Raw genomic sequence first — 18,845 nt, 5'->3', positions numbered from 1 at the left:
AGCTTTTCCTTTATTAGATGATGGCATCAGTACACTGCTGTTCACATTCTTTCTGAAGCACCACGATGAGCAGCTCCTGCAGACTTTATGTCTGCCTTGTTGACATGCTGCATGCGGCAATAAATACTGCTGCTGCTTCCGAAGTTGCACTGTAAAGTAAATGCTTCCAGTATGCTCTAACAAAACAACAATAAGTAACTCTGGTACTCAATGATCTCACCACTGTCACATTCACTGATATTGTTTGAGAGGATCATTAGAGATGAGTGACAGGAAATAGCAGAACTTGGTGCTCAAGTAGTTGACTAGACTCAATATAGTCATTGCAGGTACTGTCCCATTTAAAATTTAAAAAATGCTACAGTTCAATGGGGTATAAACAAATCTTTCCTAAAACAAATAAATTATGCAGATGTTAGAAACATCCCTCTTCAGAGACTTCTTTACTCTTAAGGTAGTCCTACTGTTAAATCAAGCACAAAGATATCTTCCCAAAATAAACTAATTAATATGTGGTATGAACGCGATTATAGGTACAGTGTTAATAATTATATGGCATGGGAAAGTATTGAAGGGGTGTGTCTGTTTCTGGAACCTGATGATCTGACTGAATGCTGTACTGACGGTATGCCAGTATTCTGTTTACTATTCTGCATGTATGAAAGTAGGTCCCGGCAACAGATTTAAAAAAAAAACATATTCAGAGCGGCTCTACAATCAGTGCCATTTTTCTACAGCTGTACTTGCATGTCTCTATTCCTGCGTGGCTGGAAAACGTTTGGAATCCTGAATTAAGGAATTAATTACCTTGGTATTATATTTCTCGTAAGAGGATTTCACCATAACAGTGAGTTCTATACAGTTTTCAGTAGCAGGGGCCTGTGTGGGACGTGAGAGATCAGAGTTTCGAACAGGCTGGTAGGTAAACGCTCATATACGGTCCAGTGGGAAAAGGCAATTAATGGTCGGAATGGATGAGAGTCTGAATCAGGATGGTGATTGTGAACATTTTGAAAAGACGGGTTTCTTACGCATCTCTCGCCCAGAAGGAAAGATTGGTCAGCGTGGCCCGTTTTTAACGTATTTATCAAAGACCTGCTGTCTCTTCTTGCAGCAGGCTTTTCTTTTTATTAAATAAGTGTAAATGCCAAAAGGCAGAGGGCTCCCCTTAAGAAACAATTAGCTTTGCTGATCTTTTTTGACAGCAGGTGGACCTGCTGCATTAACGCCCCTTTCAGGAGGCAGATATTTATTAGCATTTAATATTAACACTATTTTGAAAGTCCCTACACCCTTCTGGATTTTATAACAAATAGTCAATGAACCAATCGCTTATTATTATTGTTGTTATTGCTATTATTATAAAGGTTTTATCGTCTCAGCTTTTCTGCTGGTTGCTACTGACCAGGGATCCACTGGATTCCTTATGCCCTGCTATTGTCCGATGGTCATTATTATTATTATAATTATTATTGTTGTTGTTGTTGTTGTTGTTGTTGTTGTTTTAGCTTGGCAGTCCCTTGAAGAAACAAGTCATTTTTTGCTCACATTCAGTGTGATATCTCTTGAAACCTGTCCTGTTAACCACAGCTGGTCCTATGGTACTTTCACAATGTGCACATACAGTAGATGGTTACTCTGTAGTGATCAGTGCCTTAGACAGAGTTTCTGTGGGTGTTGTGAATCAAGGATGTTCTGCTCCATCTGAGTGCTTCCATACCAGGTTTTTAGCTTAGGGAATGTCTTCGGAGTAAAAAGGCAAATAAGCAAACAAACTGACAAAGCAAAGACAAAATTCTACTTTTTTTAGTCATATTTTTCAAGCCTGAAATATACATTTCTCCTGCATGTGCAGTAACCTGGGCAGAGAAGACATGACAAGAGATCCCTACCTCAGCAGTGCTCCCTAATATTTCATTTATATGCACTGTGATTTAGGTTTATAGCCCTGGGCAGCCAAAAGCTTATTAATTGCTTACTCAATTAATCAAATACATTTAAAAAAAGTTTTTTAAATCTCAAATTTCAAGGTTTTGAGATCAATGCAAAAGAATTCCTGCTGTACCATGACTGGTTTTAATTAAAACAATATATAGTACGTTTATATGGCTAGGAATTTTAACTTTGGACAAAGGAACAACCGTAGTGCTTCAGTTGGGATTTGAACCCTTAACCCACAACAGTGAGGAGCCTGGAACCCTAACTACTGCTGCACACTGGTTTCTGTGTGACCACGGGTCAGTCTTGTCTCTCATACACCAATCGCCAATCAGGAATGCAAACCTCATACTTGTAGGGGGGTTCAAGCCAGGTAAAAGCCACCACCAATGACTTGGTGTCTAATGTGCAAGAGTTTAGTGTCACTGTGTGTTGAGAAAGGAAAGCCAGAAGAGACCAGAGGAATTTAATTTTCTTTTTAACAGATGAGCCTGTATGAATGTAGTGATGTAGTGTGGAATGTAACAATTAACTGCAATTTTATTATCCAATTGAAACTGAAATGTCCTAGCACACATGCAACGCATTTCCAATACAGAGCGCAACCATAATAAGTATTACAAAAATGAGATTAGAATAATAATATACCACAACAGCTCTTTCCTTCTGAACACCGCTCTGAAGCAATGAATTGAAAAAAATACTGTAACAAAGTAATTAGCGTAAATCTTCCTTAGGTCTATAGTGTTTTAGTAATAGACCTTGACCTAGAGTTTTCCATATTTGACCAGGGTTTCATTCATTAACAGGCTGACAATGCAGCTTTTAATGTTTGAACAGTGTTCATTCAGAAATAATGTTCTGTTTGTTTTTCCAGGCCTTGCTGGCTGTGTGGTGTATGTACTGTATACGGCACTTTACAGCAGTGTCAAAGGTGAGTCAGCTGCTTCCCACAACCTGCCATTTCAATGTTTGAGCACACCCTTCGCAACACCAAATGACACTTAAATGGCACGTTCTGTGTGCTCCATTGTCATAATAAGCCAGTACTATCTTCAGTACTGATATCGCTCCCTGCAGCTTCACGGCCACAGATAAGGCTCTTTTTTTCTGAGGGGAGGAGTGAGTGAGCTGGGGGCGTGGGGGTTCAGCTTTCGTAATACCAAATTGAAAATCTGCTTTATTAGAATAGGGAACTTCAAGGAACAATGAACCTTCGCCTTGGCATTCTTCTATCTTACAGCACAATGGAGAAGAAAGCAGGCGGGACAGCTGGGCGTGAAGCTCCTGTCCGTCTATGCTATTTATTTTGGGAAATGTGTGCTAAGGATAGGGATATTTATGTGGGGAGATTATTTTTGTGGTGGTGTAAAAAATAACACAAGGACCAGGACCCCCCTGTGAGTCACTATTGACCCAGGGTCTCATTCAGAGCTCACATTGCCTTGACAGGAATGTATTAACCCTGTCAGCCAAGGGGATCATTTTCTTGAACACTGCAATATTGCTGTCATTTACGTGCACCTGGTGCAACTCAGCAACTTTTCTCTCCACATCTCTCACAACTGCTAAACCTTCTGATTTTGTGTATGCCAGATGCTGTTTGGGTTTGCTTTTCTTTTCATTTGACTATTACTTTCCTTTCTGTTCTTCACTTTGAAGAAAAGGGGAGGAAAACAAAAAACAAACACGAGTTAACATAAATGAACTCGAAACATCTAAAAACATTAGAATACTTTTAGCTATTTCGGAAAGAGAGACAAAATCTTGTATACAAGTCACAGTGTGTTAGTGTTCAAACTCTAAGAAGATAAGACTGCGGTGTTTTCAGTGAAGAGCTAGGCTATACATCTCTTCCAAATTTAGACATAGGTACATCTATTTATCATGGGCAGATAATTGTGCTTTCTGGAGTAGATTTTGGTGTATTTTTTTAATCCTGCATTCAATCTCTTGAATTCACTTTTTGTTTGTAAAATTAGTTATTTAAGTGTAATTATGTGTCAGGGTTTCATATTCTTAAAAAACATTCTTAGGAATGTGCATTACAATTACACTGATCTCAAATAACACAGCAAAGGTATTTCTAATGAGACATTTTTAATACTTTGTGGAAACAAGCCTATTTATTTTAAAGAGCTCATTGTAAGAGATTTGAATATATTTATAAGCAGTAAATGTGTATTCTGTAAGACTGAAAGGGCATGAATATAAATGCGGATGCAATATTATATCAGCATCTCTTTTTACATATAAATTATAAAATATTCCAAGTCCACCTAAGGATTATTCTTGGAATAATAGCTTATTCTGTCATGTGGGTGATTATTTTGTGTTTAAAATTAAGAAATATGCAAAGTTTTCTAAACACACGTGTAAAGTACTGCAGTATTGTATTTCACCAGTTGAGGGCTCCAGGGGGTTTGTGCATTCAAAATGCTTTCAAGCAAATTGGAGGAAGAGAATGTTTTTCAGCCCCACAGTATCCTGCGCTCATGTTTTTTTTTCTTTAAATATATTATAATGGCTACATCTTCATACTTTTGAATGACCACATTCCATATTCAGAAAGCCCTGTCAATGACTCATTCACTAAACTAGGTCTTTGCTTCAGGGCTGTTAGAGTTGACCCCTTTTTCTGCTGCTCACTGAAGGCACATTGCACACAGGCAGGGTACATTTTATCTAGGGGTTGTGGAGTAAGTGTAGAGAGAGTAGGGGGCTGATTGATTTTAAAACCAATTCCAACCAGTTTGATCTTACCCTGGGGTCCACATTATACATTTAATTTGACTTGATAACTATGATTCACTAGTTAAGCAGCTGAACCTTCAGTTTCAACTATATACATTATTTATGCAGCATTCTGTGTATTTAAACATCAAGAAAATCCACATCTCATTTTCTGTTTTTATACTTGTAAAGTTGAATCATAATATAGCCTTTCTCTTGCCATGTCAAGGGATGTACCCAAAAAATAAAACTTAAACCAGAAATGGCAGATACTAAGGATTGTAATTTATGACTGTCCTTCGTTTTCCAGTGAATGAAAGAGAATGTTTTTGATATTGCTTAGGATATCCTTTTTTCCTCAATATCATACATATGAATAATCAAGGAACTCGGAGATTAATTTTGTGTAGTCTGATTTAATCATATCACAACACAGAAATCAAATGGGGCAACTCAATTTTGGTTGTATTTAGTAAAGGAAGACTGGCCTTTGTTGTTCTTTTTCTGTGCATATGTACAGTATGTGATACCTTGGTCTGCTGCAAGCGGTCTCAGGACTCAGCACAGACTTCTTCGAAACAAATCTGTAAAGACTGTTTACATGATTAATTAAAATCCTTCTGGACAGGGAATAAAGATCCGAGCCATGCATCCGTTTAATGAAAAGAAAAAGACAGGTGAGACAGTCCATTCCACAATCCCCGCTTTAAGATCTAAAGGTAAAGATCTATCACACATCTCTTGGCATAGGTACAAAAGAGAGGCTGTCATGAGATGAGAGGAGAGGCTGTCTTTCCTGAAAGTACAATTTCAAAGTGTCAAGAGTCATTATTTGGAATGTCTGGAGCAGTAAAAAGCAAAATCTAGAATCATTCAAACTAAGGCAGTCAAAATGCTCCTGATCTTGCACAAGAAGAGGTTGTAACAGCTAAGTCAGGAAGGATTAACGAGAGCTGCATCTTCCCAGAATTAAATCATAGAAAATGTAGCAGATATTTAACTTCAAACAAGCACAGTATGTCTGACAAGTTTAGAAGATCTCTCTAGACAAAGGTTTTGAACCTTGAACACTTTTCAGAGATAAAAAAAACACTTTTTGGCTCTGATATCAGTTTTTTTTTTTTAAAGCATAAGGAAAAAAGAGTAAAAAAATTCAGATTGGCTAGAATACTCTCCAAATGTAGTTTCTGCTTTTACAGTTTTATTAAGAGTACTGTACAGAAGAGGAGAATGAAAACGACAGAGCTACTGTACAGCAGATATTCTTGTACATTTGTCCTGTCTGTTGACAAGAAATTCAGTTTGCTCTCTTTTAAGCAACTATGAAGCTCTATCATAGCATCTCATCTCACAGTTCAGACGTGAATTGCAGAATGAGTGAATGTGTCAGTGTTGTTAATACGGAAGAGAGGATCGAAATAGTATTATTACTGACCCATTGCAATGCTAACCATTTTTAAACTGCCTTATTATATCTGCACAAATCAGTATATTAAAATGGTATTTGATTGCTTTCTCAGCACACGACCCGCAACACTGCTAGCTAAAAGGACAAATGAGTTGAAGTGAGCCATATGAAGGATTTTCACAATACAGTACATCTATTCTTACAGATTTCTCTTTATGCCTCGTAATCCCAGACCACTTTTACAAGATATCAAGGCATATACACAAACAATTCCCCTTACAGCTGGTTGCAAAACATTTTCAGTTTGCTTTTAAAATAACCTATTGTCTCAGACTTTCTGATATAGTTTGGACAGATCCCAAAGCATGACAGCTAAAGCCCAGATGCCGACTTCAAACAGTGCCTGAATACCACTAGGAGATCCACATCACCTGATCTGAGTGAACAATCTGGTCCATACTGTCCCTGTACGTCTGGGGAAACTCTTAAATATAGGCAAGTCAGGGAAACAGTCTTCAGGGTTATATTATGTATATAATATATGTGTGTGATGCATATGTCATTCGCCCACCTATTGCATATTTGATAAAACATCTAAAATTTCATCACGCTGTTATATGCAGCAGCCCAGGGTTTGAACCTCATCCTCCTGGCTGAGAAACTCAGCACCAGACACTGTCTGTAGTCATGTTTCCTCCCTGCTTATTTTATATCTCCTTTGAATCACCTTTGTTTCCAGCTTATTTAATTTCTCCACATATGACAATCACAAGACCTCAAGAGTCCAAGAATCACGTTGCTGTCCTTTGACCTCCTTCTAAGGCTAATGTTTTGTAGTATGGTGACCAAAACTGAATGTCAATGTGTGTAGGGCTTAGCCAGATTTTGACAGTTCATAAAAAAACACAGAGGTTTTCAGTGACCTGAAAATGAAAACAGAACCTGTCAAATATTTAATTTGTAACATGTTCAAAGCGATTGAAGTTCACTGACATTCTATATGGCTATAAATTTCCTTAAATGGATATTTTTCCGGCACTGAGAAAAATGTTGGTAAGCAATAGTGCAAATAGTCTGTGCTTCTCAAGTTTACTTTGGCTTTGCTGGGTTTCTGCAAGCTAAGCTTCTCCTGGTTCTGCCACACTTGGCTGTTCGCTGTTTCAGAGTCACTGAGTCTTCATTTATTTACTCAGCACTGTTGTCTGTTGTTGGAACAGATGTTAAAAGATCTCTCTTTAACGAAAACTCCTCCGCAGCATCTACTTACGACCCACACAAAAGAATAACAGATGTTATAATTGTCTTCACTCTTTGATTAAATTGTTTCTGCTTGGGTTGTTTGCTGCGGCTATATTGCCTGCTGAATAGGGGGTTGACGTGTGCCTTTTAATTGTGGGGTGCTGTTAGTTTTATGTATAGATAATTGGGTTTATTATAAATCACCTCGCAGGCAGCTAGTGTGCAGCAGTTAACAATAGCAAAAGAGAAAATGGGGAAGAGAGAAACCAAACATGATGCTAATGTTTTGACAGATGTAAGGATAATAGTTCTGTGGACAGGGGAGCAGACAAGGTTATTCAAAATCAAATTGATATGGACCGTGCATGATAGATATCCAGTCTCACTTGCTTAAAGTTTCTTGCAGAAATACACAAATTCTCCCAGATCGATGCTTTGTCTTTTAAGGTATTAAACAACATACAAAGACATGGCTGTGTCCTTCTTCTGAAAAATAGTTTTCACTGCTTTTCAAAAATAGTTTGCAGCCTCACTAGAAGTGATATATTTTCTCAAATTTATTAAACTGTGCTACATGTATATCTGTGATCATAATGGGAAACATTCAGATAACATAAAGGAAAGGGCTGATGTATTAAATAAATATTTCACCAAGGAAGAAATCAACAACATTGCTGTGGCAGAGGGCAAAGTTCTGTGTTGAGCAGTATAAGCACAGGAGAGGACAAAGTGTTACAGGTACAAGAAGCACTTAAGATAAACACTTCTCCAGGGTCTAGTGGTTTTCTACTAATTCTACTTGAGGAGAATCTATTCATAGGGCTTTAACACAGCACTTCCAGCAGCTTCTCAAGACAGTTGTAGTAGCCGTTGATGTATTGTAGCACCTATCCATAAAAAAGGTGACAACACTCAGCCAAGTAATTATAAACCAATAGGGTTTGTTTCATTTCCATGCAAAGTTATGGGAACAATAATTAGAACTAAGCTGGAGGACCACCTATATTGTAGTGGTCTCCAAGATATTCATAGCGATGTAGTACAAATAGGGTTTGCTTAACTACCTTGTTAGAATAAATAACAACAGTGATGAGCACAGAGAGTATTTGTGTAGATGATATGGTGTATTTAGATTTTCAGAAGGCTTTTATTAACTGGTAAATATATAAAAAAAACAGGGTACAGATAAGAGATCTGCGTTAGACCACTGCTTTTTAAATTTATATTAATCAGATAGATTCTGGTATACTTAGTATACAAGTAAACGTTGCTGGCAAGTTGCGAACATTGCAGAAGGTGCAAAGGAATTTTCAAAAAGATTCATAAAAAAATTCAAAACTGAGCAATCAGTGCAGAGGATGACATGCAGGTGGCAAAAATCTGGAAACTAAACCTCTATATCTCAACACAACAGCTCTAACTGCAAACTGGGACACTTTGAGCTTGAAGAAGCTACTTGTGAAAAAGGCTTAGCAGCTTATGTTATCACATCATTAATGTCTTCTTGACAATGCAGGGAAGCCATAAAAAGGCAATATATTGGGTTCCATAGTTATAACACAGAATTTAATTTTGTTCAGAAATGATCTAGAAATGAACACTCCTACACTGACAAACATAAAGGCAATGAAGGGAACTGTTTCAGTGTTAACCAACTCAATGGTTTTGACAAAGCGAATCCAATGTATAACTTAAATAGCTGTAGCAATATGGAACAAGTAAGGAGCAAGCTATTGAGCTATATTATTGTAGCTAATGTGCTGGCTTCTTTCAAGAAAAAAAACTAGAGATCCTTTGATCGATTATCTGCTAACAACCAAACTAGCTGAATTGACTTAAATGATTTCCTCTTGTAGGCCATGTTTATGCTGTCTATATACATGTGCGTTTATAATTGTATATTACATACGGCACAATAGAAAGAGCCCAAACACTTGAGAAAAGAGTTGATGTACTGTAACTAGCAAAACAAGAATGACTTCAAGTGGAAAATGAGCTACAGGAAGAAATGGAAATGATAGGTGTTTGCTAGTGTTAGTTCAGCTCAGTCTTTCGCTGTAAGAGAAATATTGACATTTGCTTTTCATAACAATGACTGTGTTGCATTATGTATACCCTGGGTATATAAAAGTAAACATTCCTGCAGAATCAGACTTAAAGATAAGGAAGTGATTTAATTTCCTGACATCCACAAGTGGTAAATCTCAGAGCAGAAGTTGCACAACAGATCTGTGCATGCATGTGAACACAAATCAGTTTTCTATTTATTTAAAATAATAATTTGAAAAGCATAGGGATTTATCAGCCTATACATTTTAGACTTAAAGCCATGACTAAATTGTGCGTTGTTTTGATCTGCAGTTGTTCAAGTACCCTGACCAAAACCCTGCTCGAATCCCTCTTCTATCCCCTGTCTTTTGAGATCAAACCCCTATGTTTCCCCAAAGGAAAGAGTTAAATTACAAGGCTGATGATCAATCAGATGATTTCCACATTTCTTCATGAACTAAATAAGGAAAGATCTTGCACTTCGGTACGCCTGTGATTCATTTTTTGGATCGGTAAGTAACATTAATCTCTAGGGAATTAATTGTATTAAATTTTGAGGCCCATTGTTTTCTGTCCATTCTCCTTTTCCAGAATTATTGTTCTTACCAACAAGCCACCACAAATCTGTATGCTTTTTGACTGACATTCTTCTGTGAAAACATGAAATCCCTGTCTTTTGGAAAGAAACCCTGTACGGTTGCCCAACTTTAAACCTTGGTCTGAGAAGAGCTGGTGCAAGAAGTGCAAGCAATCAGCTACCGACAAAGATCACTGAATGAATGCCTTTCATGTACAAAAATACAAAATATTCCTATTGCTTACAATTGGTAAATGTGTTGGTGGGTGGCACAAAGTCAGTTCCTACAATAATATCACATAACATCATTACCCAAACAAGTAACGAGAATTAAAATGCAAGGCTCTAAAGTATAGTCTGCAGCAACGGGAACAAAATCGGTAGACTACAAGGTACAAAGAGCAGAGCTTCCTCACTGGGTCTCACGGGAGGAGAATGGGCAGCACCAGAGGTGGGAGAGTGAAGGGAAGGGACAGGTAAGTGATGAGCAGAAGATCAGCAGTGAGGAGCAGAGGGGTATGACGAGAAATAAATACCGGAGATAGAAGGGGACGGTCAGTAAAGAGTGCCGAGTTTAGTAGGTATTGGTGATGCGAGGCTGCTAACACAAGGAAGGCAACAAGGACGCAGGGATCGAGAATCAAAGACAAGGATCAGTACTGCAGCGGAACACGTGCTTGGACTTGGAGCTGAGTGGAGGATACAGGATAGTTAAAAATAGCAAAAAAGAAAAAAATCAATAGGGAAAGATATGGCGTGCGAATGGGAAAGGGAGGGATCGGTGGTAAAACCGAGATTCCTGGCAGAGAGATCAGAATAGTTGAACAGGAGAACCATAGAGAATTTCAGATGGTGAAGGGTTAGGAGAGTTAGGTTGAGTACGTCCATGTAGAAAGGGCTGATAGGCAGTTAGATATCCATGAAGGCAATTCAGAGTGGTACGATAGGAATGAAAGAAATAAAGATCTGAGATCTGTCAGCGTGAATGTTGTAGAAGGGAGGAAATAGAAGAAGTACAACACTCAGTATAAAGACAGAAAAGTTCCCTGAAGTGATCCTTGTGGAATCCCTTTGGAAAGAGGCAAGGCGAGGAGAGGGCGGCTCTCTTACAGTACTGAATGGAGCAGTCGGAGAGAGGGGAAGACAGCCAGTCAAGGGTACCAAGTTGAGAGAGTGAAGATAAGAGGATAATGTGGTCAAAAGCTGCATCAAAAAGTGTCGCGTAAAACATGCATAGAAGCAGCATGAGCTGCAGATAATGCAGTTTCTGTGTAATGTGCAAGGCGTATGTGAGACCAAAGAGAGCAGTGGTGATGCAGTATAGTTGTTGAGCTGTTTATACAAGAGCCTTAGAAAGGAGATTCAAGACACAGGACCATAATCTGGGGAGAGGTGAAATCCAGGGAAAGTTTGTTGAAATCATATCTTATCTGAGTCTTTATATATGCTGACACAATAGATGTATCATAACTTTTAAATGTTATAAGTTTGTTTTGCCCTCACTTGCTCAGTGTGGTATTTGAGATGGTGTGCTGTCATTTATTAGTGCCTTCAGATATAGAATGTACAGTACACAGGTTTACAGTAAGTATTGACTTACTACTATGAGCAAACAAATTCAAATACCTTCTCAAATACAGTTTTACAGTTGTTGTTTGAATCATGAACTCTGTAAGGTGGATTCAGTAGTGATAGTTGTAGTCCAGTTGTAGGTAGAAGTTACTTGTGTGTTATGTACCTAGATCAACTTCTGTTTAACATTGGTTATACATTCTGAATGCTGAATGCACATTATATTTGATAAATTTAAAGTTTATTTTTATCAGCTGTCAATACCCACTAGGTTTTTGATTTGTAGATTTATACTGTATCGTTTATCTGAATTCTTCAAATTACTTGTGACTATATTAATAGGTCCGCTAGCTTTTAATCTTTTCTGGCATAGATCTCTTTAGTGCTGATAAACTTGTTTTTCCTTGAGTTTCACATGACAAGCCTGGTGCTTCTTAAAAGTGAATTGAGATGTGGAGGCATTAAACATTCTGAATATACCTGGGAGGTAAAGAAAGGCTCAATTGATATATTTCTGGTCTGACTTGGTTGTGAAGCCTTTCATTACCTGGGCTTTTGCTGTTGAACAGCTGCCACAAACCAACCCGAATGAAAAGCATGCAGTTAAAAACTGTTTACAGGAAGTATTAGAAATCATAACAAACTGTGGTACAGTAGAGCCTTGCATGTTATTTTCCATGATATCATTTCTAATGTTACATTTTCTTATATACAGTATAATATTTCTTAATATAGTGTACTGTTACCAGGATTTTTGTTTTTTATTATTTTTCAAAACCATTGGAACAAATAAGCACTTTCCAAATGGTATGTTGGGAAGACTTTGGCCGGATTTTGTGTTTGAAACAGCCGTGAGACTCAAACACACACAGAGAGAGAGAGAGAGGTAAGCTGGCTCAGTGTGTAGCTTAGAAGACGCAGTACCTACAGTAAGTTAAAGCTGAAGTATTCATAAATGGGGATTTTAAAGGGGATCCAAAGATCATATTTACTGTAGTTGACTTCATGCACCACACATAGTCGCATATCTCACACTGCAGCTGGAAAAAGGTGTTTTGTATACTGTATACAGTAGATGCTTGGGCAGAGGAATAATGTACAAAAAAACCTTATTCTTAAAAAAAACAGGTCTTATCTATGGGTATTTCTGGAACCATATATCCATCCTTGCTCTAGTGCCTGGTAAAAACATGCATATTCCCGTGCATATTATCTTGAAAATAATTAAATATTTGAAGCTGACTTATTAGTTAAGCATTGCTTCTAATTTCTGGAGTTTTCTTGGCATTACTGAAAGGTTACTACGGCAGCTTTCAGTTGGTTTGCCACCACTGTTGTATTGCTGCTTGAGTGGCTGTTATTCCCTTGACATCGTGTTGTTGGAATTCCTTGATGAAAAGTGAGCAAAAACACTTCAAAAACAAAGCATATCCCAGAGGAAGAAGTGTATATACTAGAAACGCCCAGTTTAAGTAATTTTTTTTTTTGATTTTGAAAGCATGCAAAGCTGTTATTGGACAGAGGGCAAAAGCTCTGTTAATTAAGCCTGAAAATGATGTGTTATCCGATTCAGGGGCAAGTTGCTAAAATCGTTCAATACACATAATTCATCATTTTCCTAGTGGCTTAACCTCTAAACCACACTTTTCAGCACCTGACACCTGATATCCGTTGGCTCTCACCTTGGGGAGTTGAAAGAAGCACATGGACCTGAAACACAGAGCTGTTGTGGAATCCGAATACAGTGTGGGCAGTCATGCTTACCGGTGTTGAAAATCTGTTGGCCTCAATTGTTTCGAGCTTTTTTTTTGGTGCATTTCCATGGTTGCATATTGAATTCAAGTCTCACCAGAATCTTTTTTATCATCGGTGCTCCTGTGAATCAACAAAAACTTCAAAGAATGTATCTTATTGAACACATTTCACTTATTTTATCCTTTTCCTGTTGCTGAAGCGTGAGTCCATCAGGTTATACAATAGTAGTGTTGTTTTTAATATGCATGTAGTAATTCAGTTATGAAGCAGAAAAATATTTTTGAAAATAAAACCTCAGGTAAACAAAAAAAACATATCATATAACTGGCAATCTCAAATATTTTCCCTTTTCTTCATTCATGTGGTAAATATTTTAACCATATATCATACTGTATACTTTGTTTCTGGGATGATGTAAGATCTAACAATCTTTTTTATAACAGTTGCAGGTGAGGTATAGTGTATTTGTGTGAGATGTGGTTTACATACAAGATGAATCATGGGTGATGCTGTGTGTTTTTGCCCAAAGGGTTAAAGTGCACTGTTTCTTTTTTCCTGTGCCGAAGGTTTCTTTCCTAATCGGTATAGAAGACAGCATTAAATGTATTACTACACATGCACAGCAGATTGGAAGTTGCATCTGGAGCCAGGCATCACAGCACAAATTCTAGAAGCATAGTGAGCAGAAACAATCTGACGTTGTCGTTGTGTAATCAATCTTAGACCCGAGCATGTGCAAAATCTCTCATGTGAAAATGACTCTTTTCTTATCAAGCACAAATGGTAAATGAAGGACCATTTTTATTGCTTGGTTAGCTTTTTGTGCCTGTTCAAGGGGCAACATTTTAACCTCCTTCAATTGTCAAGAAAGCTCTTATTTTTTATATAGTCATTTGGCGTTAGAAAATAAAGTCCAGCTGCAACTAAAGGTTCAGTATTGACGGGCTGTCTTTCCTACTTGTTTTTGTGGAGTATTTAATATTTAAGTAGGTTTTGGCCAAAACTAGAGAAGCAGGATTCTTAGAAATTATAAAACTATGTATTATAAAAGAATGTTTTCCTTGATTTAAACACCACATTTTTAAATAGGAAATGTACTAATGTGAAGTACACATTGCTGAGGAATATATGATTGTCATGATTGTGCAAGGCATTATTGTAATATTTTTATTTTTTGCTCTCTCTTGCTCCTCAAGGCTTTTAACAAGTTATATGTACACAATAAGAAGTCCTCATAACTTTGTACACACTCAACTCAAATGAAAATGTCAAAACATGTGACTCCAGATTTTCTGACTTACAGTAGGTCCTATGTGAGCCCAATACAAATACCCATGTTAATACAGTTTTCGTATTATCTTGTCTATAAAAAATGAGATACGCTGTGAGACAGAATCTATGCGCTTTAAGCACAGGGCTTTGCTTTGTTGTCATTCACAAACAAACTACCGCAGTGTCTTGCCTTAAATAATTTTGAATGAAGCACAACATTGTCAGATTATGAAAGGCCTAGCTGTCTTCGAGTCTGTCGCAAATATTTCAGCTGTGCCCTTTCCTTGTCACGCTGCTTATTTACCTACATATAGTACCACGGTAATACTCTGAAGATAGGCACGCAGAATGTCATTTGTGTACACGCTCTGAATTCGAGCCGCCATGTCCCAGTCACGCCTTGCAGTTTCTTTTCCCTTTGAAGCCAGTAACTGAAAGGCTGGACTCTGGCCATTTAAAGTGTCATCAGTGCAGTCTTTGCGGTTTGTGAAGGAGAGGTGTGCGTGAAGTGAACTGTTTATTTTTTCCACAGATCTCAGATTGGCCAGGCCAGCCCATTTCCCAGCTCTGTTTGGAAAGGGTTAGAAAAACACTGGGGCTGGTGGGGGGCAAAGTTCAACTCGCACCATATCGGCGTTAGGAAGATCACCGCTCTAGATACCTCAAACACTTCCTCTTCACATTTCCGGGCACGGACAGCTTTCTGGGTGAAGACAGAGAGAAGAACACCCATTCGCATGCAGGACTCGCACATGTCACCTCCTGCAGCAGAGCAGCGAGATTGTGGCCTCTGAGCTCATTTGACACAGCCTTTGGTGGGCAGACTGAAAGTGATAAACAGGCACTCAGCTGCCGTCGCGAATGGGACCAGCGCGGCTAACAGCATGACTTTCTCTTTCATTCTTTTTGTTTGACCCCAGTGGCTCTTGGAAGCAGAGAGAGTCGCTGAGGGACCTACAGTGCTGGGGCCATGGTGGAGAGCAGACACCTGGAGAAGAGAGCTTTATGGAAACGCCTGTCATTGGACAGCAGCCTGGTGGTAAGCGCACACTTGTACATTCTGTTAGCGTCCGCTGCGAAGCCTTTACTAGTTCAGGAAAGCAAACAGATAAGCGGAAACACTGCTGGTGGAGGGGACGCACGCCTACAGCCTGCCACTGAATGAATGAAGTGGACGCACTTTGTCTTCATGCCTGGAGAACTCTTGCTAGCATTACATTTAATAGAATTTACTTTTATTTATTGCCTTTTAATATTTTCACTGTGAAGATGGCATTTGCACAAGACGGCAAGCAGAACAGCACACCAAGATTCTATGTCGTTCATTTAGGTATTTTTAGTTCACCTTAAATGTAAAATAAGAACTGGGGTATTTCTCTCTGGAATACAAGCATTGTTTTTGTTTGTTTTTGTGTGGTTTATGTATAGTGTGTTAATGCACTTTTACGGTGAGATATGTAGAATTAATTTTTTCATTTGTTTTTCAATATTTCCTACTGTGACATAAGTTTCCAAGGTAATGCTCTGCTGTTTCCTACTGTAACGCTAGTCGGAATCAAACGTTTTTTGAGAAAGTTCTCTGTGGCCTAGTTGTCTTAGTCTTCTGCAAAACAATATGAACCTGCACTGATAAAATAATAATGTAATAAATGAGAGGCTTTTAAAATTAAAATTACTGAAGATGTTATTCTCATAATTGTAATAAATCTGAAGACTTACTAATAACAGTTTTTTTGTTCTAGAGAAAAAAAGTACAACGATAAATGTGAATATACTGTGCTGTATGTACACTGTCTATATATTCACCTAATCCTAGGTTTGTGAAAGTATTTACAATTCAGTGGGAGCTGGAATGAGAAGACTCAATTTAGCAAGGGGGTAATCCTGACGGTTTGGCTTGAGTTACTATAAGCAAAACAAAAGTAAATAAAACGTTAAAAAAGAACATGGCTTGCACTTAATTATACATGATGGCTGGTGTACACCTTTAATTAGAAACTTAGGATCATTTAAGTTTTAGCCCCTGTTTAAATTTGTATTTAGCATATAATGAATTGCTATTTATAATTTTGGAACAGAAATGAAAGGAACACATATTATTATAGATTTCTCAGCGAACAGGACTAGAAGTCTGTTAGATGAAAAAGCTTTACAAATGTTACAGTATGTGTGGTGGCTGATTCTACTCTGAAAAAAAAAGGTTGCAAACACCGTACAGCTTGTGTCAAAGTTATGTTACTACTTTCATTTTCTTTGCCATAAAAAAAGTGTAAGTAAATAGTTCTGTTATCAGTTATTACCCTGGTATTGTAAAGATGAGCTCATATGATACTGATTTGTTACTTGGTCATAAAACTATTGTTCTAAGGAAGATGAAAAGAATATATCCATATTTATAGCTTCCACAAGTAATAAAATGGAAGTCTGTCATTTCATAGAAGGGTGTGGCAGTTCATATTCATATTCAATCCCAAATATTCAATCAAAATTCATTCAACCATTCAATCAAAATATGTATTGGTTTGCTGCATGAATTGCTAATAATATCAATAGATTTAATTTGATTATTAATATATTATATAGTTTTGTATCCCATTTTTTACAACCTTTGTATGTTGTAAAGGATATTGTGTCTCTGGGGCAAATTATTAATGCTGATGAAAAATTTGATAGCCAGATTAGAATATTGATGACTTGTGAATGCTTTGTTCCTTGGGATAAACATTTGGATTGATTATAAATCATACTGTTTAAAAGAGTAAAGATGGAGGATCAAAGGATATGAATTGTTTTACTGTTAGTCTGCTGTGATCACAACTATTTTCAAGGGGAAAGAAGATATTAAAGCAATTAAACTTTTAAGTACATTTTTAATTCAGTAACTATCTAGTATTGGAAAGATGTTTTTCCACAACTCTTCAGTGGTGGAAGAAGTACCACGCCAGCTAGTATTGACTGCCAGTTCCATCCATCAAACTCCAACAACTGCCCTTAAGAAAGATTTAAAAGCTTTTTTGGGCACAGAGGGCACAGATAGTCGCAATGTTATTGCTGCATCCAGTCATGCTGTTACTGATTAAAGGGCTAACCCTCCCACACATGAAATCATGCTTGTGCTCCTGGAGAAAGACCTTTTTGTTTTTCATGAATCTGAAAAAAATTAAGACGGAAAAAATGAAACCTTTTTTTCTGTTAAAATGGATTATTTAAAAAAGGAAGCAGTTGATCCGTAGTTGACAGGTAAGAGGATCTTCTGTGTGACAATAGGATTCTAGGAAATAGTTAATTTCGATTTAGAAAAGGCAGGTCTTGCCTGACTAATTTGTTTGTTCTTCGGATAAGCAACAGCAGTAATGGCTATTGACCATGTGATATGGTTTATTTAGATTTTAAGAAAGCTTTTGATAAAGTGACTCATAAAAAGATTTATTCTGAAATGAGGCAGTAAACGGGAGGACTGAAAGCAGTATAGATAAGGGGTGAAAACTCAAATTGACCTGATGTCAATTAACCTGATGTCATTAGTGGACTACTTCAAGGTTTATTATTCATACCATGGCTCTTTCTATAATGATCTACAACGTGGTATAGTACAGTATGTCAATTAGTGAAGGTTGCAGATGATACCAAACGAGAAGGATTTGCACACGCTGTAGAACCTTTGAAACAGAAGATAAAATAAGATTCAGATAAAATTAAAGAGTGGGAGGCACCTGGCAAATGTTATTTAATGTAAACAAGTACAGAGTATTACACAAAGGTAACAACACATTAACTAAGAAACTAAGATGGGAAACACTGACCTTAGAGAAGCTACTTATGAAAAATATTTTGGTGTCTACTTTGAGACTTTATTGGAATCTTTCAGACAATGTGAGGAAGCAATAAAATATAGGTGGCGAAGAGAATGTGAGGATATTTTGTTAAAATATAGACTTTAAATCAAAGTATATAAATTCTAAAATTGTATAATGCAGCAGTAAGACTTCCTTTAGAATATTGTGTGCAATCTTGATCACCACATGACAAAAAAATTATTGAGCTCTGGAATCACTCCAGAGAAGAGCAACCAGATTCAGGAGGAAATGTTCAGACTTTCTTCAGACAGCTGACTAGTTCCAGACCTTTACAGACCTTTTTGTAAAGAAGGGGCACTTATTCGTAGACTTATAAAACAGACTCTGGATTTCACTTATCTCGTAGTTATGGGAAGGTGGCATTGAGCCTATAAGAAAGGCTATTATGAACAAAAACAAACCAGATGCCATCCGAGCAAGGAGCCTGGTTTCTTGGCTGGGATCT

At 37.5% G+C, this 18,845-nt stretch overlaps 1 protein-coding gene across 6 annotated transcripts in view; it reads left to right on the top strand.

Annotated features, from left to right (window-relative positions):
* Nucleotides 1–18,845, top strand: part of LOC148649414 (nck-associated protein 5-like) — a 263,578-nt gene that overhangs the window by 35,260 nt on the left and 209,473 nt on the right. For 5 of the 6 annotated variants that reach the window (XM_088606030.1, XM_088606032.1, XM_088606033.1 and 2 more), the window contains 2 exons: nucleotides 2,816–2,872; nucleotides 15,464–15,582. In XM_088606030.1, the coding sequence (XP_088462156.1) occupies nucleotides 15,514–15,582 (69 nt within the window). In that variant the 5' untranslated portion in view covers nucleotides 2,816–2,872; nucleotides 15,464–15,513. The remainder of the gene's footprint in view (nucleotides 1–2,815; nucleotides 2,873–15,463; nucleotides 15,583–18,845) is intronic. The other variant, XM_088606034.1, reaches the window with a different exon arrangement.

The sequence above is a fragment of the Lepisosteus platostomus genome, chromosome 14 (genome assembly GCF_059453375.1).
Source record: "Lepisosteus platostomus isolate fLepPlt1 chromosome 14, fLepPlt1.hap1, whole genome shotgun sequence".
NCBI classification, from domain to species: domain Eukaryota; kingdom Metazoa; phylum Chordata; class Actinopteri; order Semionotiformes; family Lepisosteidae; genus Lepisosteus; species Lepisosteus platostomus.
The sequence above is the reverse complement of the archived record's forward strand: the minus strand, read 5'-3'. Positions and strand labels throughout refer to the sequence as shown.